This window comes from Molothrus aeneus, chromosome 11 (assembly GCF_037042795.1).
Source record: "Molothrus aeneus isolate 106 chromosome 11, BPBGC_Maene_1.0, whole genome shotgun sequence".
NCBI classification, from domain to species: Eukaryota; Metazoa; Chordata; class Aves; order Passeriformes; family Icteridae; genus Molothrus; species Molothrus aeneus.
In genome coordinates this window covers 8,937,145-8,964,922 of record NC_089656.1, presented here as the reverse complement: position 1 = coordinate 8,964,922, position 27,778 = coordinate 8,937,145, and the positions used below count along the sequence as shown (strand labels likewise).

The window sequence follows — 27,778 nt, the reverse complement described above, 5'->3', positions numbered from 1 at the left end:
CACTCCAAGCATAAAACTCAAGTCTTATGTAATTCCACTCCTGGAATTTTCTGTTTTCTCCATGTGTTTCTACACATGTAGAAAAAACACATGAATGCGTATACACACACCTGTCTCTCTCTATAGACATATATGCAAAAATCCATGTTTATACATAAATACCATACATACATAAAATCCATAAATCTGTCTGACCATACAATTAAATGAGTTGTAAATCTTTATCCCATGTCCTGAGTGCAATTTTCTCTTATTTTTTTCTTTCCCCTTTACACAGCTTGACCATGGCTCTGAAGAGATTCTCTTTCCCTGGAGAGCTCCATCCCCTCACTGGGTGCTGCAGTGCAGTGCTGCTGCACGTCCCTGCTCTGGCACAGTGCAGGTTTGATGAGCACAAGGAACATTCTAGAATCCCTTCCCTAAAATCCCTTTCCTCTTCCCACATTGCCCCCAGGCAGTTCTTGAGCTGAGAAGGACTTTTTTTTTTCACTCTGTATCATTGAACTCTGTCACTATGGGCTCTCTCTGTCACTATATATTTTTAAACAGTAATTGCATGTGTTTAATAATGCAAAGAAAAGGGAACTACAAGTGCAAAGTGTCTCAATTGATGTAATGGTGAATTTGGAATTCTAACAGCCATGAAATTGTTGCCAATAAATTATTCATATGTTTGCAATTTTCATTACACTTCATAAATTATTATGAAAACTGATCTTCTGTTCCAACTTATTTCAATATTGTTTCCAGAATAGAGAATAAGACTATTTACAACCAAAATTACTATTAATGACAAACATAAAAATACATTTTAGAAAACCAACCCCATGTCCTCCCTCCTACCCTCTTGCACTCAAATAATTCTGAATTACTGTGAGAATTTTCAAACATGAAAATCTGTTTCAGGCAATGGAATCTTCTGGTAACCTGAGGTTCAAGGCTCCTGTAGCTCCTATTGAAATTACTAAAATTTCATCAGCCTAAAAGACAGACCAAGTTGCTGAAATATATCCATCCACTTTTGAAAACAGGAAGTGCTTTTTAAAGTAAACTTACCAGACATTTCTCAGCAAAGCACACAAACAAAATAAGTGCAATGATGATGGCAACAACTCCAAAGGAAATTCCCAGTTCTGCAGTTCTAAACAGAAGAAGAAAGCACTAAAAAAACCAAGTTTAAATATGGTTTTTCTTCAAATAGCACTGAATAACAGTAACATCACACAGGTTACGGTTGCTCTGTTGCACAATCTCTGCTTTAAGAGATTCTGCTCTGATGCCCTGAGCCACTGCCCTGTGCATAAACCACATGGAAACTGCACTGCAACAGCCATGAAAAACAAAGGTGCCATACACTTCAGAATTATCCATCCTCTGCTTTCCTGGAGCTGTGACTAGCAGCTCAAAGCTACCTCCTTGTAGCTCTACAGAAAAGGATCACTGAGCACAGTTTAACCAGCTAAATCCCATTTTCCTACTGCTCAATGGCCTTACAGCCAACTGTTCTTACAAAATAGTATTTCTTAACTGACCCTCTCCCTGTGTGTACTAAGCAAACAAAATATTAAAGAAATATTTCTATTTTATTTTCATACTAATATCTTGGCTCTTATGCCAACAACATGAATGCAATCCCTTATCATGGGGTAAATGAATGTATATTTCTTAAATTTAACCCCTCAAGAACTCCAAAAAGTTCCATGCACATGAGGTTCACTTTGGCTGTTGGTTAATTTGAATTATAAATAATTAAAATACCAGCACTCACTTTGGCATGATAAGCATCTGGATCACAAATATACAGAGGAACACAAAACTGGCACATGCAAAGTAACTCTTGAGTTTCAGAATAGGAATGGTGCGGTACTGAAACAGAGAGAACAAAGCATCAGGGCCATTTCAGGGGTGTTTCTTCTTAGTTCTATTACATTCTTGTGATGACACATATACAAGTTTATACTGTATTATTAAAAATATACTAAAGCAGAACAAAAGAAGACCATCACCAAAAAAAACCCCAATCACTTGAAACCCAATCATTCAAGAAAACAGCCCAGGCCAAAGGATAATTTCCAAATTTCCAAGCTAGGCAGTATGTAAAACAGCTCTCCACAGATGCCCATGGTCAAAATCCTTTTCCTCAGGAAAGGACATACACAGAAGTAAACCTAAAGTGTATGTACAGACCCACACCAGTAACTACATCCACAGCACAGTACATTTAACAGCAGTTATTCAAACATAAAAACTACACTGCACCTAACAAATATCAGCATTATATCTACAATGGAACAGCCACAGCAAACAAAGTGTTTTCATTATGGATTCAGAAATCTTTTTTTTTTCTTTCCTTCTTTAAATCTTATTACTTTTGAGGGAAGACGTTTAAATAAAAAAATTATCAAACTCCCACTAACTCCCTTATAGCAAGAATTTGACCACAGATTAGAGACAATCTTATTTAAGCTCAGAATTTTCATTCTCAAGGAACACTGACCAGTTCAAACACTCCTGAAATCTGCTTTCCATTAGTTACCAGAAACCTCTTAGGATGTGCAGTCACCTCCAGAATCCAGTTTCAGAATGAAAAATTTCAAACATATTCTTATGCTGCTCCAAAGGGCAAATCAAAGACCAGAAAGGATTATTTTGTTCTTACCAACCTCTTTTTCAAGACCAGGTTCTGCAAAGATCAGTGAGAATCCACAGAAGTCATCTGACCTGCCACACCAGGGACTGCAGCCAGAGAGAGACAGGGGTCACCAGGAGCACACAGGGCCAGGGACAGGACACAAAATCATCCTGCACCTGAGACCCACAGCCACTCCCAACACACTGATGCTTCTGCAAGGTCTTTATGCTTCATAGCAAAACAAAGCAGTAAAAACATAACATTTTTACTCATCTGACAGGCAGATCCACAACACTCATGGACAGCAACATCTGCCTAAGCTATATGCAAAATGTAGCTCCAAACCTTTCTGAAGGCTAAAGAATAGGAAAGTGTAACAGCAGTTGTTAGAGAGGGCTCACAGCCTCCAAAAACATCCCCTAAATAATGTCAGACTCCTATTAGGAATACCTGAGGTACAGCATTCCTAGAATTTAGATGGAAGAAAGAGTTTTTCTTCAATTCAGTGTTTGAGGAATTTGTTAGGAATGTAAATATTGCATTTTAAATTAAAACAAGACCAGAAAAAAAGAAAACTCAAACCACCACCACTGCCTGTGTTAGTCTGCTTTTAAATGCAAATGCACTGCCAAAGGAATTACCTGCCCCTGACAGACCATTTGCCTTCAGTGGACCAGACACTAAAACAACTTTATTACCCCCAACACTGTTCTGACTTTATACATAGTTTTTTGTTCAGAACAGCACCCCATCTCATGACACTTCTTTTAATAAAGAAAACTTTGAACAGCAAGACTGATCACTGGCTTCTTGCTAAATAATGCAGTAACACTTTCATATTCAAATCAAAAATAAAACAGAAACTAAATAAAAACAACGACCAAAAAAAGGGCAAGACAAAAATCCTGATAACTTTATACATATATTTTATATCTAGGGTTAATTTGAGAATGCAGGGTAATCTCAAAGAAAAGATGAAGAATAAATGAAAGTACTGCATACGTAGTTGAACTGAGGCCTTCAATGGTTGACATCATTTCATCATAAATATCTTCCTCTATCCTTCCCTTCTGAGATGAATTTCTGAGGATGAAAAGAAGTCTGTGTGACAAATGCTACTCAGAAACAGGTAATGGGTACAGAGCACACTTTGTCACCACACAGTGGGGCAAGCCTCCAGGGAAAAGTTAAACCAGAATGCTCCAAAGTGATTAAAAAACACACCCATGAGCACTTTACTAAGCATTTCTCTAGTTACCCAAATCATGCACTTTTCAAGACAGCATTTTGACAAACTGAGGGAATGCTCCACAAGTGAAAATCAGCTTCTCATTTACCTCAGTGCTATGGGTACCATTGACAATTCTTATCACATTGTAATACAAATTTGCTTGCTGCAACCTAGCAAGCAAAATGGAATTTGAATGACTGGGAGGGACCGTAAGACAAGAATCTCCTTTTAGAGTCTGCTAACAATAACAAACATGAGCTGAGAAATCTTCCAAAGGCCAAAGCTTTAGCTTAACCTTTCTAAGGCAGGACTACCATACACATGGTGATTAATCAACCAAACGATCAGATCCTTACAGCACACTGAACTGCAAGAGGAGCACAGGTCCACAAAAAAGAGAAAAGGTACTTGACAAACCTATCAGAAGTTCTCTGGCGCCCAGTAGAACACAAAGGTATTTCCTAAATAAAACAGGAATTCAGAATAAGTTACACAATCTTTGATTAGCAAACAACTATGAGGAACAAACATCAAGAAACTGCCAAAACCATTTTTATTCAGAAATAAAAGAAATCAATAACCATTCTCAAACAGAAATGTTTCTAAAAACCAATCCTTTCCAGCAACGTTTTAATTAAAATTTACTACAGCTGTGGCTCCAGGACCACACCTGACAGCATGCACATCTCCTGCTTCCAACTTTCAGAAAGGGAAGATGGAAGGAAAAAATAGTTTTCTTATATTTTAAAATCTTAAAAATATAAAGAATTCTTGATCTTAAAAATTCTTTACTGATAAAATGCAGTTGCCAGGAGAGCATGTGGAGGGATTACTTATTTTCTATACATTTCAATTAAGGATTGAGTGCATCTATCTGTTTTTGTTTTTTTTTTACAAAACCACATGCACCAGGCAGGACCTCAAGATGGAAAAAATAATAGGGAAAATAGATAGTTTTGCTTTGAGGATATACTATGATAAGGATATACTATGATTATAGTATGCTAGAGAGACAGGCAGTGTGAGAATGGGGAAGGTCTGACAGAAGGAGAAAGTCAGAAAGTCTGCCTTTTCTGACTGAAACAATCCAAGGAAAAGGCAACACAGCAACAACAGCAATGCACTTCTGAGGAGAGCAGCCAGTATTTCTCTGTACCTATTCACACTTCCCCTTAAATGTTATTTCACTCAGTATCTCAAATCATGTATTTCCACATAAGTTATGAGTAATAGCTTTCCATATAATTTCCCAACAAGAGGCTGGAGGGAGTTAATAAAATAGCATTTCTTAACTTCTACTTTCTCATTGTTCATCTGCCCATGCTTTTCTCACTTTCCTTTGGCACAGAGGGGTTAGACACTGTCCTACGTTCCATTAGCTCAGGGCTGGGAAAAGCCCAACTCCAGAATGGAAGCTGGCAGCATGCAGCACTGCTGCCTAACTACAGAGAGCAAGGCACAGGCCCCTCTCAGCTGGGTGCACTGCACACCAAGGGTCAGAGCAGCCACGCAGCCACCACAGGCAGGTGTGCAGTGGCACTGGAGCAGTTTGAGCTGCAGGCTGCCCATCACCCCAGCATCACTGACCTTCCTGCGGCGGCCCTGCGAGCCCGAGCAGTCGCTGCTGACGCTCTCGCGGTGGCTCAGGTGCGCGAAGGGCCGCGCCGCCCCCCAGGACTCCAGGTACCGCGTCATGCGCACCGAGGCGCGCATCTTCAGCCCGTCGTTCACCCGCGCTTTGGGGACGTGGCTGTTTGACAGGCATTGCTTGGACTAGCAGAAAGAAAACACGCTCATGGACAAAACAGAAATTCAGGCAAATTACAAAATACTGAAGCTCTGTAGTAGTTTAAGTAAGATAACACAAATCTCGCCGTTTTGTAGGGCTCTGGACACATCAGCAACACGTCCACCAACCTCAATTCCTTTATCTTGTTTAATTAAGGTGAGCTAAAGCAAATCACAGCACACACAAAATGAATTGACTCAGCTGCCTTCACCAGACTTGGCTTGCAACACTGCAACAAACTCCACGTTTATGTAGACTGATGCAAGGGCTCACAGGATCTTAGGAACAGATACAGTTCCCTTGCAGTCAGCACTACAGCAGGGAAAAAAGGTGCCAAACTCCTGAGCTGCTGGGGTGTATCAAAACAGTGGTTAGATGATCCCACAAATTGCAGACTCCACATTAGATTATATCTGTGTCACAGGTGCTGAGTCAGGCAGTACAGACAGTGTGTACAGCAATACCCTTGCAGAACTACAGGATAAACCAAGACATCAATGACTGATAATTCTCTAACATTTCACAAGTATCTTCAAGGGAGCAGAGACCATTATAATATTCATAGGTCCTCGTTCTGAGAATATGTGCTGTGTGCAGCTAGAGGGGGACTGCAGTATTGAAAAATATAACCAAGATAAGATTGAGTTCTTGCTAATTAAAAGTGGCTCTATGCTGTTCCTTCCTGTAGAGCTCAGAAAGGAAAGAAGTTTCCCATCTGCATTCTTTTTTCATTTGAAACATTTTACTCATCAACCACAAGCCAATTCCAAATAGCAATAATCCAGGTGTTTGTAGTTAGCAAGCTTTAAGGGAGCAACCCACAGTTGCTAACTTCACACCCTGAATAGAAGGTGAGTCTTCCTTTTCAGATAGGGAGGAAGATGTTTGATGCTATTTTACAGGGAATGTTTTAGCTGGAAGTGGCCACATAGTACAGGTATTCTTTCATTCCTCGTCTATTGACCTGGGTTTTTGAGACACTTCACACAAATACATAGTCAAATATGTGGTTTTACTCTAAGTGGGTCACATACGAGGTTTCAGCATAACACTTATTACCTTCAATGTAATAGGCATGTCATAAAAATGCAGGATGTGCTTTCATATCTGAACTCCCGAATCCAAGCTACTCAGGTGACTCACACCATGCTCTAATTCTGCTCCTGAATGAAAAAGCTGTATGCACCACAGAAACCTATGTACTTATGTGTGTATACACTTGAATAAATATATATGTTTAAAAACAAATACATACCCTTGGATCAACCACTAAGTAGGTTTTGATATTCATGGATTCAAGGTAAGGATCCCTCAGGTGTCCATTCCCTTCTTCTACTTCATAAGCCTTGCCTAGGTGATTTAATGTTGCTTCAGTGATGTGCACACGGCTGAGAACGGGAGAAAGAACAAGAGACCCAAACACTCACAGAAAGGTCACATTAAGCATTTCATTTACATTTCAATGGCCCCTGCTGACATTTCTGCTTTTCAGACATCCCCTGCTTTGGCAGCCAACTGAAAAATCCTGCCAGTACTTAAAATTATATTTGCAATCTTTTACTATAGTACATCATTCATAGCAAGTGTCCTTAAAAACACTTCCCATAATGAAATAGTATTGGTATAAAATTAAATTGGAATAAGCAGGGAAGTAAATGAAACAAGAAGAAATGTGATCAAAGGAGATCTGATGACTCACAGGACAGGCAGGCTCACAGGCAGGTTGTGAGAGCTGCAGGGAAAACTCAGGAACAAAACAGAAGCAAGGATTGCTTTGTGCTAGAAATGCATGAGGGCGGGGGGAGACACAGAGTCTGGGAAAAGAAAACTGGGGAAGGTTTTTTGTTAACTCTAAGGAGAATTCTGAAAGTCTGCCTTTTCTGACTGAAACAATCCAAGGAAAAGGCAACACAGCAACAACAGCAATGCACTTCTGAGGAGAGCAGCCAGTATTTCTCTGTACCTATTCACACTTCCCCTTAAATGTTATTTCACTCAGTATCTCAAATCATGTATTTCCACATAAGTTATGAGTAATAGCTTTCCATATAATTTCCCAACAAGAGGCTGGAGGGAGTTAATAAAATAGCATTTCTTAAGTTCTACTTTCTCATTGTTCATCTTCCCATGCTTTTCTCACTTTCCTTTGGCACAGAGGGATTAGACACTGTCCTACAGCCCATTAGCTCAGGGCTGGGAAAAGCCCAACTCCAGAATGGAAGCTGGCAGTGTGCAGCACTGCTGCCTAACTACAGAGAGCAAGGGAATCACTCCTCCATCCACCTCTCCTTCCTAAAGCTGGACATAGGTTTGCATGAAGGTAATGTGTCCAAGACCTGAAAACTACTGGCTGTAGCTTCTAAGGAGGAATAAAAACTGCCTCAGTACTTTTGAAGCCAAAGTAAGAGCTGAATTGCAGAGGGTGACTGCTTTTATCCATTTACTAGTAATTTTCCTCAAAAAAATGTTTAATTGTTACCTTGACTACATACTTTTGCAATTAAGTGAACCTTCAAATCTGAAATTTTGAAGCATAATTTTCTTCCACAGAGACTGGGGCATTCTGGGTGATGTCTGTGGCCTGAGCCTTAAAACATAGCCATGTGCTGCAGCAAGTTTGCTGTGCTTTTCCCTTTCCTCCAAAAAGCAGCACATTTGTTCACTGCCCACCATTTTGCATTTTACCAAGCTTCCTCTCCCCTCTCCCTCAAAGCACACACTGCATAGGACATTTCTGATCTTACTGCAAACTTCTCTTCCAGTTAGGTGCCAGTGATCTCTCAGCAGTTACTAATTGCTCCCTGGGTTCCAGGATAAGCACATCACCAAGAGCTGCTCTCCCAGGCAAGCTGGAGCACGCACTGCTGCCCTTGCTGTGCCAGGACAGAACACCCAGCACGCTGTGCCCAGCTTCCCATGCTGACAGCAGAATAACACGTGCTGAGCTTTCAGGCATTTACACATCAGAGAGAATTGGTCATAAATGCATTTTTAGTTTTGGTTTTATGCTTTAGCAGTGTATTACACTGTTATGAATGTAAGTAATTTTTTTTAATCACAAGGAAGATGAACAAGGTTACTCTGACACTGGACAGAAAGTACTTAGAAAGCTAGAAGCTTTCCTGCATCCCTTCAAAAGTCTTTAGAATTCCTTCATTCACAGAAACTCAAAATATATATGCTTCCTATTTTAAACAAAACCTCTGGCTGGCTCCTAATGGCAAAACTGCTTCCAAAGGAGCAGGACTAGCTGACATTGGACCGAGGAATCCCCAAAAAATAATTCCTTGCAGAGTAGGAAAATAATACAGCATAACACTTGCATAGTGAATAATACCCCTTCCACCCTGTCAGGCTCAGTCTTCCACAGGTGGAAGGTGTTTCCCCTGGCCAGTTTTGGAACAGAAGATAGTGAGTACTACGCAGCTATAGGTAGAGGAAGTAATAAGGAAAATGTTTCCGGATCAGCATGACAAACTAAACCAGCTTAATTCCTTACCAGCTTATCAACGATAAACCTGACAACCATACAGGAATAATCAGAGCTTTCAAGATTAGGCAGAGGTCCTAAACATGACTAACAAAGTGTGAGTTTGTGCCATATTCAGAGTCATGCTGTTTGTTTTACCAACAAAAGAAAATTTACAACTCTGTATTCTTGTTTAATCACGCTGAATCAACACATTAAACCCTTCAGCCTGGCTGGTGGTGTAACTGTTAACCAAGCTCCAAGTAGTTTTCTTTCTGTTTCAGTGACCAATGCAACAAAGTATTTTGATATTCATAACCTCTTATCACTTAATAAACCACTTTAATTTTTAAGTCACAAGCATATACCTAAAAGCTGTCTGAGGTACAGAAGTAATAAGAAAAGCTATAATGTCACTGGTTAGAAACACTTACTAAAAGAAACCAATTGGCACAGACTATCACGACACAAAAACAAAAAAAAAAAATCATGCTCTGATTTCGGAATGAAAAAAGAAAAAGTCCTATAATGGCCTTTGTTAGTGTAAACTACCAAAATAAGAAAGACAAAAAAGAGGGTTTCTTAGATTGTTTCTAATCCTTAAATTTTACTTAGAAAACAGGAAAATAATGTACTTTCCTAAACAAAGAAAATGCAAATGTTGGTGGTTTTGAAAAACATTTATATTTGTTCTGTTCAATGAGTGTCTTAAAAAGGCTACAAGAGACCAACCTCAGCCCTAATCCTTGTATCACTGAGCAGCAGCACATGGCAAATTATATCCCTGCTCAGCCTCAATCCTCCCATTCAGCACCACTCCCTTCCCTTCCTTCTGCCCATGGCAAATGCACAACAAACAACAGCTCCAGACTCTCCTTGCTGGGGTACTCCCCATCAGGGTGCATTTTAATTTCTGAGTTGCTTATGAGGGTTTGAGTGGTGAATATAGAGCTGACATAAATCAAGTGGAGCTGATCGATGCATTAGCAGAAACACTGGGTAAAGACAGCTTGGCCTTGTTGACCTAAGGAGCCCAACTGTGCTCTGACTAAACTCACAAAGGTAGAATTACCCCTGTGTACAGCATGGATTAACTAAGTCAACATAATGCACATGTTTCTCCCATGAAGGGAAGGTCAAGAAGCAACGTCTTGCCCAAGAATAGAATTTTATTGCTCGCTGAAAACGCTATCAGAAAACGCGAACATTTTACAGCTCTGCTAAGCACACATCTGTTCTATTTCCACCACCCCAGGTGAGGAAGTGACAGAGCCGGGGCCGTGCCAGCCCGGCACGGAGGGGACAGCCCGGCACGGAGGGGACAGCCCGGCCCCGGCCCCGCACGGAGGGGACCCGGCCCCGGCCCCGCACGGAGGGCTCTCGCTCACCCCGGCACTCCGGCAGACTCCATGCGGTTGGCAAGGGACACGTCGTGTGACCACACGTCGTACTGCCACTTCCTGAGGCCGATGACCCCGCACAGCACGTTCCCGGAGTGGATCCCGACCCTCATGTTGATGTCCACACCTGTGGCTTCTCTCACCTGCCTGGGGAGGCATCGGGGGTTAGAGCAGACTTGACATTTCATCTCCTCCTCCGGTCTCATCATACACTTGGTGCAAAACTTGTGATCAGAACTATGCAACTACAGCTAATAAATACACTTGGAATGTTGACAAGAAAACGAAATACTTAATTCAATATCTCAAATCTCAATATCTGCACAGTATCTATATTTTAAACGGCCTTCTGTGTAACACTTACTTTATTGCTTCACACATGTCGAGCCCCATTTTAACACAGTTCCTGGCATGAACGGGTAAGGACACAGGCAGGCCTGACACACAGTAGTAACAGTCTCCCAGGATTTTTATTCTCATGCATTCATTCTCCTGTAAAATTACACCAAACATTTTTAACGGGAAAAAATTAACTCCAAAGGTTCTGGTTTCAGAAAGTCAGGCTTTGCTAACTCCTTGTTGAAACAAAGCTTACTTCTTCTGCCCTACATTTGAATGCCTGGACATTTCTCACTGGAGAGAACAAAAATGACCACTTCAAGCATTTCTGAAATAAAACCATCTTGTTAGTTTCTTGCCTTTTTCTTGAAACTGTGTGAAATTGAAAAATCTATAAATAAAACACCATCTAAAAGATGAAATCTACTTATCTTTTAATCTTCGTCTGAATTATCGGCAATTTTCCCTCTACTTTTACACGGCAGCCTCATAAGTAACAGTATGAGGTGTCATAAAACCTCCCAGCACTGAGGGAAAACTTAGAAATTCAGATGCCCAACCAAAATGGGGTTGTTTTGTTATTTCAAACATGACTGAAGAGGAAGCTGGCACACACTACTGTTTGCTATTGCTAATAAAAATCCCACAATACTAAATAGTAGCAAAAATAATTTTTCCTAACTGTGCAACCGAGGATACTGCTGCCAGTGTCTGGCAGGAGAGAGCAAAAAGTCTCTGATACTATCTTTTGTGAAGACTTTACTGAAGAATTTTAACTACAAAGGTTGCAAGCAAGCCAGGGCTAATTCTGCAAGGCTGTGTTATGTTTGACTGACGAGCAGAGATGGCTTAATTTGGGCCAGCCAGTAGCTCCAGCTGTTCAACACTACATGCTGTGGGAACACAGTTCCTAAATCAACTCCAAAATCAGCCCAAATATGTGGCAATTTCCCAAACGGAGCTGTTCTCCCTCATCAGTTAAAGCCTTTAGGGAACATCCATCATTCTCCACCTCTTAATCCACCCCAGTGGGCTCTGAGCAGTGCCACAAGTGACAAGCTCAGAGGGATCAGCAGGGAAAACTAGCCCTGGATTAGAGCTGCTGCACTTCAGCATCCAGCTCAGTGTCCAGCTTAGCCATCAATTTTTATTAGGTAAATTGGAGCTTGCAAGATTTGTACATTATGGAAAAGATGACAGAGTACTCCCTGGCAGAACAAAAATAGCACAAAAAGCAGGAACCTCTTCTCACAGCTCAACCACAGAGTTGCAAAAGACCTTGACTCACTAAATCCAGACATTTCAGTGCAATTTGCATACAGCAGTGAGAAATTAAAACTCATCACTCAAAATCTAGATTTTTTCTATGTTTCTGTCTGCAAAACAGTTACAAAACCTTACCAAGTGTGTTTAACCTCAGCTTGTACTTCAGCATTAAAGGAAATTTTGCCATTTGGCAACTAAGATGACATAACTTACTCTGTCTTTATAGCTGCTTCACAACAATACAATTGCAATAGCTAGAGTATAACTTTTATTTCTCAAATAAACACCTGAACACTTAACAGCAACTGAATTCAGATAAATGCAAAAATTAGCCATGTAATTCAGTCAAAAATATTACCAGCATCTTAGTCAGGTTTTAATCAGTGGTATATTTAAGAATTTATTCAATTATATCCACAAGGGTTTAATTACATCAATTTCACTCCTCTGCTACATTAATAATTTTAGAGTTTTCCAATTTTTTCTGAATTTTTAGGATTTCACAAACAACACACAAACATGTAGGTGATACAGTCCCTCTAATGTGAGAAATAAAAACCTGAGTTTGTGATTACTACTGCAAAAAATTAACCTCAAGCAGCACCTGGAAGTGGTAACAATTCCTGCCAGGCTGAAGGGTCAGTATTGAGGAGATGTCTTAACAGGGACCATTTTAAACTACTCCCCAGCCTTGCACTTTTTTGTCAGTATCCATTAGTAACAGGAAGCTTTCTTTAGTTCACTCCTGAGCTAAAGAACTCTCTGCCTGATGCCTCTGAATTTATGAATTTAAGTGTGTGTCTGAGAGTTCTCCACTTGTGGAGTCAAACAAACCTTCCAGCTGAACACAGCAAAGCTCCTCAGTGGAGTTTGTACACAGAACCTCCCACAGCCCTGCTGCAATCACTTACCACCATCAGACAATTTCCTAAATGATACAGATAAACTTCCACACCCAAGAACTGGAATTACAGTAGCAACTTGCTACATTTCCCTTTTTTGATTTACATTTTGTTTTAATGTGATTTTTCCAGTTAGCTTTAAAGCAACAGCAGTCTTGCCTTCCTGACTTTGAGGACTAACACCCAACTGCCTCCTGTTGTGCAAAAAGACTTCTTTTTCCAAAGGCCTTTATCCTACAGCACAAACTGTAAACCTACCTTTGCAATCTGATCAAACTTTCCAAAGAGTTCATTCAGCATCACTACGAGTTCCTTAGGAGAGCAATCACTGGCAAGGCGAGTGAATCCTACGATGTCTGCATAAAGAATGCTAGACAGGAGCAAAAGGAAAATGCAGGGAAAGTGAAATATGAAAATACATCAATTCCACAGTCAGCATAACTATTGAAATGCACTTAACAGAAAACACCTCCCTCCTCTTTGGGAAACAGCTCCAGCAAAAAGGGTTCAAGTATCTCCTCTGATTTAAAAGACAGTGCATGAGTTCAACACATGTTATCTTCCCATAGCAGGAAAGAAGCTCACTTCAGCCTCGAAGTCTGCCTTCAAATTTTAATTTCACTGGACCATATGTACTGATAAGAATCAGAAGTTTAAATCAATACAATTATTTCTGGGGCTTCCACTTACCTAACATTTTGGTGCCTTTTTACATATAGGCTGTGGAAGTTGTTGTCATGCATCTGCCTGTTATCATTAGTTTCCTTCAGTCGCTCAATGATTGCCAACTTCATTTCCATAGAGATATGAGCAGGCAGGATGGATAAAAGCAAATTTTCCTAAAAAGTGGGGAGAGGAATAATTGTGCAAAATTATTAACACAGTAAGTATGAAACTGAAGAATTCTGCTGACTGCAAGAAGGCATTAAAAAAACCAAAACAAAAATGTCTTTATTCAAATAGTTTTTGAGAAATGCATGTCAGGTTTTCCAGAAGACATTTTTACATTGCTGTTCTCCAAATTATTGATTTCACAATTATGTTGCATATTTTTTCTTTTGTTCCTTGTGGCCTAGATGTGACATTCCATTGTAACCATGAAACACACACACAAAAAATGTCAGTATTCAGTACTACATTTTCTGGATAAATTACATTTTATTTTGTCCTCTGATGTCAGTATTATGTTGGCATTGTCTGATAAAGGTTCTGTAAAAGCTTATGTTTTGTACCTAACAATCTATTCAGTATTAAAAAAAATTGTAAATTCTCAAATGCTGGAAAAGCAGCAACAGATACAAAAGTGTCAGCTGCATGCTGCTATAGCTAACCTGAAGCAATGCCACTGAAATGAAGCCTTTTGAACTGAGAGAAACAGACTCCTCCAAACCCACTTCCATTGTTTGACTATTCAGGGCACCTTTTTACACTGGCTCTCACTCAAAAAGCCCATTCTTCAAAGAAGACCCTGGTAAGTTGCTGGGCAGAAGACAATGACAAAAAGAATACTTTGAGTGAGGAAGGGCTCTCCCACCGCAGAGATGGAAGAGGAAATGCTGTGTGGAGCAGCTACAAGCAGGAACTTTTTCAGACAATATCAACAGCAAGATTAGCAAATTGTGCAGCCAAGAAAAATGCTAAAGGCTGTCCCCTGGGACCAAGCCCTCGTCCCCTTTCCCTGGCTGCCCAACGCAGCCCTGGTCAGGCAGCAGTGAGCTGCCAGGGTTGTTTAACCAGTGCCTGCCCCCAGGAAGAAATACCCTGGGATCACAGTGGCAAGAGATAGTCCTTGAGCATCAAGAACTTGTCTGCACAAGGTATGGGCAGCAGCTTAGCTTGAGACTGATGCCAGAACTAGAAACACCTCCTTTCCTTCACCTACTGTTTTGGTACTAGGAGAGTCAGCCCTGGGAAAGAACTTAAACTGACAGACAAATCCCAGGGAATATAACAGGCCGTTGGGATGCTGACACATCACACAGTGTTCAAGGAAGCAGTGAGGAGCCCACAACTGCAATTCCCACATCTTTTTCACAGAGAAGTGGGTGGCAGAAAGGATACTCAGAATTGCCTGACAAACTGCAACATGGTTGAAAAGAAAGCCCTCCGTAGACTTAAGCACATTTACACTTCAAACAAGCAACCATAACCATTAAAAACAACAATCCCGAAACCAAAATCCTGAACACCCATGGAAGTGAGCATATTGCCCAGGAAATGAGAGCACACTGCCCGTGTAAGGTGATCAGAGGCTTCCCCAGCAGCTGCGTGGGGAAATTCTGGCAGGGCTTTCATGCAGATTTGTAATCTCATCTCACAAGATTAGCATCAGAGAACAGATCGCACTAGCAGTGTGGCATTTTCTGCTTCCCGGTTTGATCAGGGCAGTCACTTTTCAGCCTCTTCTTTTTATCTAATAACTGGTGGGCAGAGAACACGATACACATCAGCCTTGTAGAGCACTTCTTAACCCTATTTATACCAGGAAAGGTGCCCCAGTTTCATCTTTGGTATCCCTCTACAAACCTTCCTCAGTAAGAAATTCATGCTTGTTTATTCTTTGAATACCACTGGAGTTTATGGGAATAAATATTTTAATCTAATATATTATTTCTTTTTCTCCCTTCACATCTAATTTTCTCCTTCTAGCAAAAGAAAAACAGTTTGTGAGACAATAAGATATAAGAATAAATAATACTTTAGAATGCAATGCAAAAAATGTGACCAAGGGAACCACAAAACTAACTGCTAAAATTACCTTACAAGAAATTTCAGGGCATTAAGGATATGTCCTCTTAAGTTATCTTAGCCAGTCCCAGGAACAGTTTATTCTAGGAAAAAAGGAACTAAAAATGACTGGCAATTACATTCCCGTTACAAATACTGTGATTTTCATGTAGACAAGCCCCAGAAAATAGCTTCCTCCCTTTAACTTCCTTCTTTTGTTACAAATGGCACAACTTCTACTTTTGACACTAGGTGGGTATCTCAAAGGTTGGACCAAACCTTTCAACATGGATTAGTCACCAACTTTATGAATTTATGCAGACTTTGGAAATGAAAACAAGCAATTAATAACATGAAGTAGCTCACTCACTTGCTGCCTCTTTTCAATCTTCAGTTTCATTCGGACCTGAATGCACTTTAAGGTGTATCTGTACAAATCCCACGAAGCAACCTGCATTTGGCGTTTGTGAAACGCACCCATCAAGTTGCCACAGAGGAAAATTACAGCATTGGCAAGGAGCTGCACGAGAAGAAAAATATTTACCTGCTGCAGGGCAGTCACTGATACTTCACTAACACACATATTAGTCCCATAAAACACAGCAAATCCCAGACCATGTCTCATTTCCTCTTACCCCATCCCATAACAAATCATTGTTGCTATTACCCAGGATGGACCTGGCAGATGTAATCTGACTTTCACAGTCACAATAGTGAAAGAGAAAATGCTATGCTATCATTCAACATTTATTTGCAGGCACCAGTGTTTGGTTTGTGGAAAAGCAGTGCACAAACTCCTGCATCAGCATGCTGTGTGGAGCCTGGCACATGCCTGCATGAAGGAGCTGGGGTGCTCCTGTTAATGAACACACCCTGTTAATGAGTGCTGGAGCCCTGAACGCAGCAGGCTGCACTCCCAGCCCCTCTGACACCCCGGGGCAGCAGTGGCCCTTTTGATCCACCCTGTGGGCAGTGCCTGGTGAAGGTGGGTAGACCCACCTGAAGGAGCACAGGTTGGGAAGAGTGACTATGACTAACCTAGGCATGTTTTTAACAGCTTAGTTTAAAAATTAACAGCCCTGCTTTTTCCACTTAGGCCAGAAAAACAAAATTGCACTGTAGATTTAAAAATTTGCAATTTTACAAAAAGCCCAAGGGTTTTTGGGCTCAAGCTCCAAATCCACAAACTTGAAACATCAATGGAACTTTTCTTAATAGAATAGTTATGCCAAAAGCAAAGAGAAGCTTGACTAGAGTATTGCATTATGTAACCCGGTTATTTCCTTACCTGAAATGGAATGCGTTCCTTGTTTCCTTGAGATGTTACACTTACCACAGTTAGAACAACAATGTGGGAGAGAGCAGAAACAACACTAATTATGACAGCACCTCTCATCCCAAAGGGTAGCATGGTATAAACTGTGAAGATTATGAACAGAAAGAATGGCACCTTTGGAAAGAAAAAGAAAAAATAAGAAAGAATCACACATACATATTATTAAGTAAATGCCATAAATCACTACAGAAACAGGAGCAAAGCAGTGGGATTTTTACTCAATTTAAGGCTGAACAATTAGATATTGATGTTTCAAAAGACAGTTAAAGCCAGAAGGACAGTGGTAGTTCTAAGAGTTTGAGGGATTAACAGTTCTAGTTTCATAGACAAAATGGGTTAATATGACATATCACCCATAATTTTTTCAGTTGTCCTTGCCCTTTATCCTGAACTTATCCTTTACAGCTGGAGATGCACTTTGGCTGCACTTTGTACTCACACATCAGGAACAGTGTGTTGCAAGGCTAGCAATACTGAATAGAATCAGATTTCTCACCTGTTGGAAGATATTTTTCTAATTTTAACATCACCCAGTCACATGTGTATGTTTGCTTTGTGTTTGATAAAAACCAAAAATCCAACCAATACTTCCTGGTCCTCCCACAAGAGAATAACCTTTATTACCACTAACCATATATTTAGCTGCACACCTTTTATAAAATGCACTACTGAACTGCTCCAGATCAGTGGGAAGGTTTGTAAAACTTAAATTCATATTTATACACTTATTACAATTGTCAGCTTATATATATCTAGGGAAACTAACAGCCCTGATCACAGGAATATTATTGCAGCATTCCTGGCTCAGCTCCATCTCATCACAGCAACTAAATTGTGCCATTCCAGACAAGAGCTTCCTTCGAGGAAGTCTCAAGGGCCAGTCTGCCCTTAAATATTTTCCCAGAACAGATAGTTTGACTGGGACAGCAGTAATCAGACAAACAGGCAAATAAAAGATTTCATTCAACAAAAATGTTTTCCCGTGTATATCTTACTACTTTAACTGGAGTAAAGACATTTTTTCTGCCATAATTGCAACCCTCATCACACAATGTTCTGAATGCTGTGTGATAGTTTTATAAGCACAAGAAAAGGATGGACAAGCAAAGGCCATACCTGCATTTAAACAGTAGCTTTAATTAGTGATAAATTCATAACTTGAGCTGAAATTCTGAAATAAATCTATTCATTTACAGAGTAGGGCATCCTTATATTTTAGACTTAAAATCAATATGAATGAATTATTACCACATTGGCTTGCAGCATTGAAAGCAGCTAAACCAAATCGTGCTTTGTTACATATTTGCATTTATAGTTAAGATCAATACATTTGAGGGCAGGGGGCGTGGTTCCAAGGTAATAGGCACTTCCTTAAGTTAAAAAATACTGGACAGCAACTCTAAACATACAGTGCTGGATCCAGGCCATAATACAAATCAGATTTGGGTTAACTGATAATTGATATCTTTCTTTATTCAAATAAAGAAGGGAAGGGGCAGAGCTCATAAAACAAGATAAAAAGTCATTTTCATTTAATTAAAGCTCTTCTGCTTGCATTATGAGATCTTAGGAGGAGTTTCCTACAAATTATGATATTTTTGGCTTCATGAAATCACCCATCTTCTGATCAGAGATAGCAAGCAACAAAGTTTAGCCACACCCAGCAATGCCAGGATGTGTCATTAATCCTTATTGTTCACTTCACCTCTCACACTGACTTAAAAACCTGCTCCCTAGGGCACACCCAGCTCTGGAGTCCTTTATACATTTCTTGAACACTTCTCTGACCCAAATAAGTTAACAAAACAAGTATTATTAACAAAACAAAAAAAAAATCAGAGATGAATTCATAGTAATTAAGATTTAGTAAAAATCCTAAAAAATCCAATTTAATTACAAAAATCCAATTCACTACTAAAGATGCAATTCCCACATAGGTTTATGCAATTATCCAATTTTTTCACTGAAATGTATTTTCACTATAATCCAGAATGCCAACTACAATTTGCTGCAACAAATCAGCGAAGCCAGTTTTTAGAAGTTAACCTAAATCTCAGAAGAGTTATTACACAGTTACAACATCCTGAAAGACTGAAGCACAGAAAAACATCCCCAGCTGACCACCAGCCCTATGCAAGAACCTGAATGAGCACAGCATACCCACCTGCTCCCACAGCTGATAATCACTCCCCGTTTCAAAGAGGGAAACGTATCCCACGGTGAGGAAGCAGAGCCAGGCCACGAGGCCGAAGAGCGCCAGGCAGCGGCGGAGCAGGGACTCCATGCAGAGCAGCAGGTACGTGAGCGCGAACACCGCCAGGGCCGCGCACACCGCCACCAGGAACGGCAGGTGGGAGCGAGCTTCCTGCAAGGCAAAACTGGATTACAGCTGCTACAAATGTCCCCTTCAGAAAAAGGAAAAATGCAAATGTTCCCTTCAGGAAAAAGGAAAATCTATACTGCCCTGGAAACAGCTTGGACGCCTTTGAAATAAGTTAACCTGGGTTTTTCGGTAGACTAGGTAGACTAGCTATGGCAGCATGAAGACTTTCTGATATTCACACATAGAGAGCTAATACAGTAAATACTATTATAGGCAAGGTGGGAATGAGCTTCCTGCAAAGGCAAAGCAAGGGTGACAGCTGCTACAAATATCCCCTTCAGAACAATGAAAGATGCATCTATACTGCCCTGGAAACAGCTTGGATGCCTTTGAAATAAGTTAACCTGGGTTTTTAAGTAGACTAGCTGTGGCAGCATGAACACTTTCTGATATTCACACATACAGAGCAAATATAACAAATACTATTATAGACACTCATTCTACCCTGTCGTCCTGTTCTTCTAAGCCTTCTGATGTTTACATTTTTGTAATGGAGTTTCTCACGCATTTCTCATGTAAATAATGATTGTTTTGCCTTCCTTTCTGGAGGAGGAGAAAATTGATGGACTCTTGGTTTAACCAGTGTAGCTAGAGAGGTAGCAATTTCATCCCCCAATCCATGGTCACTTTTGAAAGTCTATAAATATTGGAGTTTGGAAATAAACTGCCCTCTTCTTGCCTTGGACATCTCAGCTTGTGCATGTCATTCATTTCATGCCCTATTGAGACACCACCCCAGCTCCACTGCTGTTGTTTTCCAAACTAGCTTAAAAGGCAAACCCCAAACTACTAACTTCTAACTACACTGTGTCTATAATGCAGATGTACCCAAAGAAATGGATTTAGAGTTCAAACTTTGCTAAAGAGGAGTGTAACAGTGCTCTAATTTTCACAGAAGATAAATTGTTTAAAATAGTGTTCCTGCTTTTCTTCCCTTCCTAAGAAATAAAAGGGATACAAATGCAATTGGTAAGATTTGATTTGCTGCTAAAGAGAGACTTGAAGATTCTTTATCATAAAGTTGTTAGGAAAGCAGAGTTAAAAGGCAATGAAGGATTATAACAGCTACTTTACTACCTTTTTACATCATTATCTTTAAATCAACTCCTCTTCTTACCAGCTGTCAACTGGGCTTGTACAGCACTAAATTTCTTTATAAAAAATCAAATTACACTACATAACAAAAAAATCTTTAAGCTGCATCTTTTCTCTGCCTATAGGATCACCACTTTTTGCTAACTAAATATTGATTCCACGGATAACCCATTGTACTGGGAGGTTCCTGTTGTGTTTTTAATAACCAAAAAAAAAAGAAAAATATTTAAAAAAAAAGAAATTAACAATCTGCAAATCTTTTAAGAAAAAAAAATCACCTCAGGAATAACCTGATGAAAAACCAACAAGTCACCGTAATATGAGAAATGCAGGACATTTTAACTTCTGTTCTTGCTCCTTCCTTGGCCCTTTTAGTACTTACTATCATAGCTAGCATTCAATAGAGATCAGGATTTGGTTCCTAATGTATAGAAAGGAAAAAAATTCCTTATAGTAATTGTGCAGGTGCCTGACAATCTCTCCTCTCTTCCCATCTGTTTCAAAATCATATCACAGTAATGCATGCACAGTTACTTGATATCTTTCAGCACCGCAATTTTGACACCATGTGGCTCAAAATATTATATAGCCAAAAAGATTCAGTGTGCTGTCAGAGCAACTCCTTATCCTCTCTGCAAAAGTGAACACACACAAAAGAAGTTTACTCACAGCAGTAACGAAGAAGATGATGATTAGGGTAGTCCAGAAGAGGATGGCGATGAAGAGCAGCAGCAGCAGGAGGGGATGCTGCTGGCTGGTGTAGCGGTACTTCTCGTAGAGCGGGTCTGATATCCTGCCCTCATCGCCCTCGTTGAAGAAGTATTTCCCTTTAGCTGGCATCTTCTCCCAGGCTGGCTGCTATTTCTGCTATTTCTCTCCGTTCCCAGTGCACACAATGACACAACTGAAGCCACCGCTTCAAAGAGAAGTTTTGTCGTTTGGCTGCTGCCTCTGTGATCTTCAGGCACACTGAGTAACCCACATTCTCTGATTTTACATCTCATGAGCAGTGACTTCAGATTCCCAATGCAATCAAAAGCAAGAATTAGCCTCCCCAAAACCACAGGCAATTCATCATCAGCACTAAGCATGAAGCTCCAGGTCAACTTGCATTGGTGCAGACAGGTGTTTTTGGCATGAGGTTTTTTTAATTATTACTTTGCAAGTCTCAAACTCCTTTCCATAAGCTTGAATCTCACTTCCTGGGATGAATCCTGCAGAGAGACAGGATTAGTAAATTCATAGTTAATCATACACAATGTTCCCCAGGGGGGGAGGGAATAAAAACAGTTGATTCCTTAAACTTTCCGTGAACTTTCCACCTGCATGCTGTGACCAGTGAGCAAGAGCAGCGTGCTGCTGGTGGGTGGGAGCCCAGGAGCCTCATGCGTGGGCAGCACTCCCCAAGGGCTGCTCTGCTCACCCTGCTCTGGCAGCTCAAACATTTTCATGTACAAGAGTGCTACATGGGGCTTTTTCCTTCTGAGCAAACGACACTGCTCCTGTGAGCGTGTAACTGAATGCTCACAGCTCTTTGGAAGTTGAGTGCATCTGTGTGTGTGTGTGTGTGTATATAATCTTCAATCACAATACACTTGGTATTCTTTCTCAAAACATGGATCTTAAAAATTAAGAAATCCTCTTTTATTAATTTCAGACTTCAATTAAGGCATAGAAAACTGAGAAAAGAATACAGCTGTCTAAGCCAAAATTCATTAAACTTTTATTTAAAGATACTTAACATCTAGTTCTGTACATTTCATTCCACTTTAAGTAATACTGTTTCCAAAGCAATACATGTGTTCTGCTAACAATGAACATTAAGGAATAAACTGTATTGTTCATTTCTAATGACCAGTGTTTTTCAAATAGGTTCATTAATATAGTTCGTTCAATGCCAAGAGCCATAAAAAAGAAGCACAGGGATCTGATGGAGGGAAGCATGAAAAACAGGATTTTGTAAGTCTTATTAAAACTTGACAACAGGACCACAGCTTCTTTGCCACTTGACTGCTGTCACCATGGTGCCCAAGGCCATTGCTCCAGGGAGAGAGAACCCACTAAACCTCACTTTTTTTTCCTCAGAAAAGCCAAATCCCAGCCAGTTACTTTCAAAAACCAAATGCTTAACTGCACACATTCGGACTGCTTTCACACTAAAAGCAGGAAAAAGTTTCAGAAACCATAGTGAGAAATTCTGCCTCTGGTAAATAGAGCCAAACACTAACATCCTATCCAATTATTAATGATCAAGCAGGCAAAACCAGATATATCAACAGTGAGACTGAACCAAAAAAAAAGGGTACTTTTGCAAAATGAAAAACTAGAACTTCTTTCCAGAGTACCCCCCAAACTTGGATTAATCACAAAAAAACCCCATATTGTATCACTCTTACTCAGTAATACCCAGAATAAACTGACATATATATGAACATATCAATATGTATAATAAACAAATAAAATTGAATCTTTCCCATTTATAGTTAACGGTATACCTAATGTCTCACCTGTACTGGTTATTACTGAGTTCTTCATCATAAAGTCCTCCCAGTTTTCACTTTAAAAAATTCTTTTGGTACTCACACCATTTGCATGTGCACAGTAATGCTCTTGAAAAGAAGTGTGAATCTCAGAAACCACTGACACTTAAAGGAGAGATGAAGAAGAAACTGAAACATTTGCATCATGTTTTACTGCATTTTCCAAGTCAAAGGTAACTGCACAATTACTTCACTTGGGTGTAAGCCAGTTTTTCCTGAAGAAGAAACTCTCAGAAAGTGTGCACAGGGGCAAGTATTTCAATCTGAATTTGTCTTTCAGTAACAAATACAACACACTCCAGACAGTGGGAAGGTTTGGCCTCTGATGCAGCAGAGAGGCAGACAGCTCATGAAACATCCTGAGGAAATCCTTTACCATGGGGCTGGGGGTGCAGGAACTCACTCTGCCTGATGTGAACAACTGCATGAAAGAGATGACAGGCTTGCTGTCCCAGTTCCTTCTAAAAGTGTATTTCAGATCAAAAACAATGAAGATCATCTTTAATATACTTCCAGAAATATGATTTTAGTGGTAATCTTTATTATATAGATGTATTTTGAGAGGGAACTATTTTTCCAATTAGCAGAATCCATTTTCAAAAAATAACTATTAATTGCTAAGCAGCAATACATTCACAAATATGTGGAACAAATTATCCTGTCTTGGGCTACTTTAATATTAAAGTCCAGGAAAAATTACTTCACAGCTTGCTTTCTGTAACTTCTCCTGACTATGTGAATGAAAAAACAGTACCAAGAACTACATCTATTCTACAGGATTATACTGGGTGGCTGTGGTTCAGTTATCTGATGCTCAAAAAATGAAAAATGGGTGCAACGTCAGCTTGGCACTCTCTCTGAATATTATTGAAGAGTTTTACAGGACAGAAGATTGAAGAGACATGTCTTTTCAATAGCCTAACCCATTTTAATTAAAAAGAGATTGATATCTCATTGATTTGTTTCTTCCTGGCTGATCTCTGTAGATATGCACTGCAAGTAATTATGAATGACCCCTGGGTCATACAATTTTCTTCTCAGAATTCTACCAGGCAAAGAAGCTCCCCAACAGTACTTTATTGATTTACCAAGAACCCATAATGCACCACATAAATGCTACTTTGAGGTGAATAATTCCACTCCAAATTAGTTTCAATTTGCATCCCATGTCCCACTGACACTACCACCTCCCTTTTAAAAAAGTCCCCACTTTTTGTGTCTTTTCTCCTTTGAATTTTTCCATCAACCTTTTGGAAATGTAGAAGGTAGATTTGAGAGAGAGAAAGATTCTATCATGGGTGGTATCACACACCGGGAAAAACATCAGCTCAACATGCTTCTGTTTATACATTTAAGGATCATGTGAGCACTGTGCATCACAGCATCACTTTTACTCTTTTTGGTCATTGTTCCTGGAAGATTTGCTGTTATGACACACCAGGAGAGGTGTAACCCTGAAACAGCAACAAGCCACAAAAACCAAAGAACACTCCCAGAAGCACCGGTGGCAAACACACTGAGCCAAACAGGGACTGGATCTGGGTTGTTGCCATAAAGCCACAGAGCTCTGATCAGCAGCTTATCAAGAAAAAACCTCATTTCTTTAGAGGCCTTAATTGTGTTTGGATGAAAAAGAGAAGGAATTGTCACCCAGGTCAGGATCTACAAGAAACAGCCCTGTCACTGTGGGTTAGAAACTGCACTGAGAGCCTATGGGAGCAACCACCAAACACACCAATATGATTTAGTCACATCTGTGTGAGCTTCATTTGCAAGCCAATTAACATGAAGACTTTTTGCCCAGTGAATATGTAAGAACACTGGATATGTGAGAGGTAAAAAAACTGGACAACAGAATACCTTCCAGAAAATGAACCAAAATACCTATTACCTTCCAAACCTCCTGTGTTTCAGTGGGAACAAGGATGTGCTCAGGTTCAGCACCAGAACCTCTTCTAGGTAGAGTGCTGGGCAAGACCTAACAAAAGCACAGCCACCTTTCACCTGCAACCAAAAAAGACAATATTTCTATCTCCCACAAATCTAGGTATTGTCCTATGCTTTCCTCCCCTTAGATGGGAACTTTCAAGCACTGCTAAACTCTCCAGTCTCCTACTGACACAAAAATACAAAAAGCAATTATTATTTCATTAGCCTACCAGGCTTGGACTGAGGCTCTTTTGTTCTCCCAGGCTAGTTAAAACTCTCCACCAGGCTTTTTGTCAATCTCCCACATTTTCTGAAGAGCTGGCTGAAGACACACACCTTTTCTGAAGGCTCAACAGAATAGCATGGTCTGTACAGAGCCTGTAGAGCCCAAGTGTTTTAAAGAACACACACCAGCCCAACGGTGTTGATGCATGGGGTAATTTCAGCCCCTTCCTCCCCAGAAATTGTCTGCATGGAGCAGTGTGAGGGCAGCTGGGGGAGGAAAAAGGGGAGAGCATCCAAGACATGGAGAGAGCAGAGCACAGAGTCACATCCCAGGGAGATCTCTGGAGCTCTGGCACAAAGAGCAGCCCTGCCCTCAGCACTGCACAGTGGAGCAACAGAAAGAATGACAGAAGTCAGACTGATAACGACAGAACAGCTCTTGGGATGGCTTCTTTCACTCTCTGCACCCTCCTTCCACCCTCTCACTCACACACCAGGATGGACAGACAGCCAGTGATCAGAACCTATTCCCTCTCTTTTGGGAGAATTATTCACAGCAGCTCCTGACCAAGTTAAAGCCTTTCCAAACAGAATCCAGGTATGTTGGAGTTCTGATTTTAATTTCAAAACTCCTGATATATACACAAGTGAACACAACCACAGTAACCACCTGGATAATTTATAAAGTATTTTTCCTCTTAGTTGTTCATTTGCCAAGAACTCAAGACTTGATCACCCAGAGCTGCCTGGTAACCAAAGAGCAGTGTCTGAAATATTAAAACAAACCCTAATAGCAAGAACCAAATGAATCTATATAAATTGCCTTATTCCTCTCAATAACTTCTGTATAAAAGCAAGTAGAACCACTTTTTTTATCTTTAACTACAGCAGAACCAGGCAGACATTACAGTTTTGATTTCCATTCCATCTTTTGTTTCACACAAATAACAACAGTGTTTCTGAAATTACCTTAGCAATTTCCATGACAAGAATGATTGCTGACTCTAATTACCCATTAGCAGATACTAAAAGGGAATCAGGAATCTATAAACACGCAATAGAATAATTGAAGGAGATTAGTGGATGAATTATGAATCTCAGGCAAAAATAATCTCCATCTTAGCAGACTCCATGACTAGTTCAGTTAGGAAACGAACTTTAGCAATCCGAACACACAGCACAGGAACTACCATTCATGTTAAAGACAACACTTCTTCCTTTTAGACTTTGTTTTCAAACACTAGCCTGCAGGCACCTTAGCTTCTTCTACCCATAAAAAAATACTGAGTGGAGAGCAGGTGTGTTTTTAATGATCTGTATGCTATAGAGTTTCTCTATAAAGGCAAACCTTTTTCTGTACATATTTTGAAGTTTTTCATGTGAAATTTCACCTTCCTTAGTTACATTTAATTGTTGAAGGACTTCTGCAATACAGAAAAAAAAAATCTTACCTATATTCACCTTCTATTTTCTCACAAAGAGTGAGCATACTTCAACACAACAGCACTCAGAACTATATTTACATTAAAACACCAAATCAATACAAAAAGTAGTCTGTCATTTAAAAAAAAATACCCCATGACATATCAGAGCAATCAGTGACACTACATCACTTAGGGTTTGCCCTTGAACGTTGAAAGCCACAGCAATGATAGTGTTAAATGTGCTGCAAAGAAAGCAGTGAAAATGAACTTTTTAATTCACATTCTTATTTCAGTAGATTGCTTCTTCTCATAATATTTGTTCTCCAGGGCTATTTAAAGTAGGAATAAGTAACGAGCTGTTTAATTTGGAAACAGTTTTTCAGTCTCTTGTACAAGTGGAAGATGTGAAATAACAGAGGCTGTGGTTTCATAAGCACCACCAGCCAGCTCTGGCCAGACGGAGGAGGAGGAGGAGGAGGAGGAAGAGGAGGAGGAGGAGGAGGAGGTCTCACCCAGCCAGAGCCCCCATCCTGTCCCAGGCCCTGCACCAAGCTCCTGCTGGGCTCTCTGCAGAGCCCGCTCACCAAGCACAGCATGGAAAGCCAGCTTTGGCAGGTTACTTCCCTGTGGGGTGGGGGAGTGCAGCAGGTAGCAGAGGCACAGATGAGCTCCACAGCTGGCCCTGGGTTTGGAAAGGAAAAGCAAACCACAAGTAGGAAAGCAAGCACAGCAGTGAGCTCTTAAACTGACTCATCACTTCTCACAGGTCCACAGCCTAAGGAAAGAACATGAAGAATACCACTGCTAAAGCTGGGGGCAGGGGGAGGGTGCTTGTTGCTAATTTTTAAATACCACTATTATTACAGGATGTGCTTTGAAGAAAAAGAGTACAGTCACAGAAAAAAAACCCTGTGCTACTGATCCTGGTAGGACAGAAAATGGTGACAGAGTATGGCTCAGAAAACCTATTGGTAATTTAAGACCAGCTCACAAACTAAGTCAGTAAAAAAGAAAGAAGAGTCCATATAACCAGACTGCTGCAACTGAACTACACAGGAGAGTTTACTACTGTTCTAAGAAACTTTTTATGG

General features: G+C 40.3%; 1 protein-coding gene across 2 annotated transcripts in view; it reads right to left on the bottom strand.

Annotated features, from left to right (window-relative positions):
* ADCY7 (adenylate cyclase 7) overlaps positions 1 to 27,778 on the bottom strand; it is a 60,267-nt gene that overhangs the window by 11,564 nt on the left and 20,925 nt on the right. For both annotated transcript variants that reach the window (XM_066557349.1, XM_066557350.1), the window contains exons 3-17: positions 21,239 to 21,783; positions 19,256 to 19,456; positions 17,044 to 17,205; positions 16,126 to 16,275; positions 13,719 to 13,867; positions 13,287 to 13,398; positions 10,886 to 11,013; positions 10,510 to 10,668; positions 6,908 to 7,040; positions 5,451 to 5,636; positions 4,281 to 4,324; positions 3,635 to 3,715; positions 2,664 to 2,736; positions 1,769 to 1,866; positions 1,057 to 1,141 (exon numbers count right to left, since the gene is read on the bottom strand). In XM_066557349.1, coding sequence (XP_066413446.1) covers positions 1,057 to 1,141; positions 1,769 to 1,866; positions 2,664 to 2,736; positions 3,635 to 3,715; positions 4,281 to 4,324; positions 5,451 to 5,636; positions 6,908 to 7,040; positions 10,510 to 10,668; positions 10,886 to 11,013; positions 13,287 to 13,398; positions 13,719 to 13,867; positions 16,126 to 16,275; positions 17,044 to 17,205; positions 19,256 to 19,456; positions 21,239 to 21,409 — 1,932 coding nt within the window. In that variant the 5' untranslated portion in view covers positions 21,410 to 21,783. The remainder of the gene's footprint in view (positions 1 to 1,056; positions 1,142 to 1,768; positions 1,867 to 2,663; positions 2,737 to 3,634; positions 3,716 to 4,280; positions 4,325 to 5,450; positions 5,637 to 6,907; positions 7,041 to 10,509; positions 10,669 to 10,885; positions 11,014 to 13,286; positions 13,399 to 13,718; positions 13,868 to 16,125; positions 16,276 to 17,043; positions 17,206 to 19,255; positions 19,457 to 21,238; positions 21,784 to 27,778) is intronic.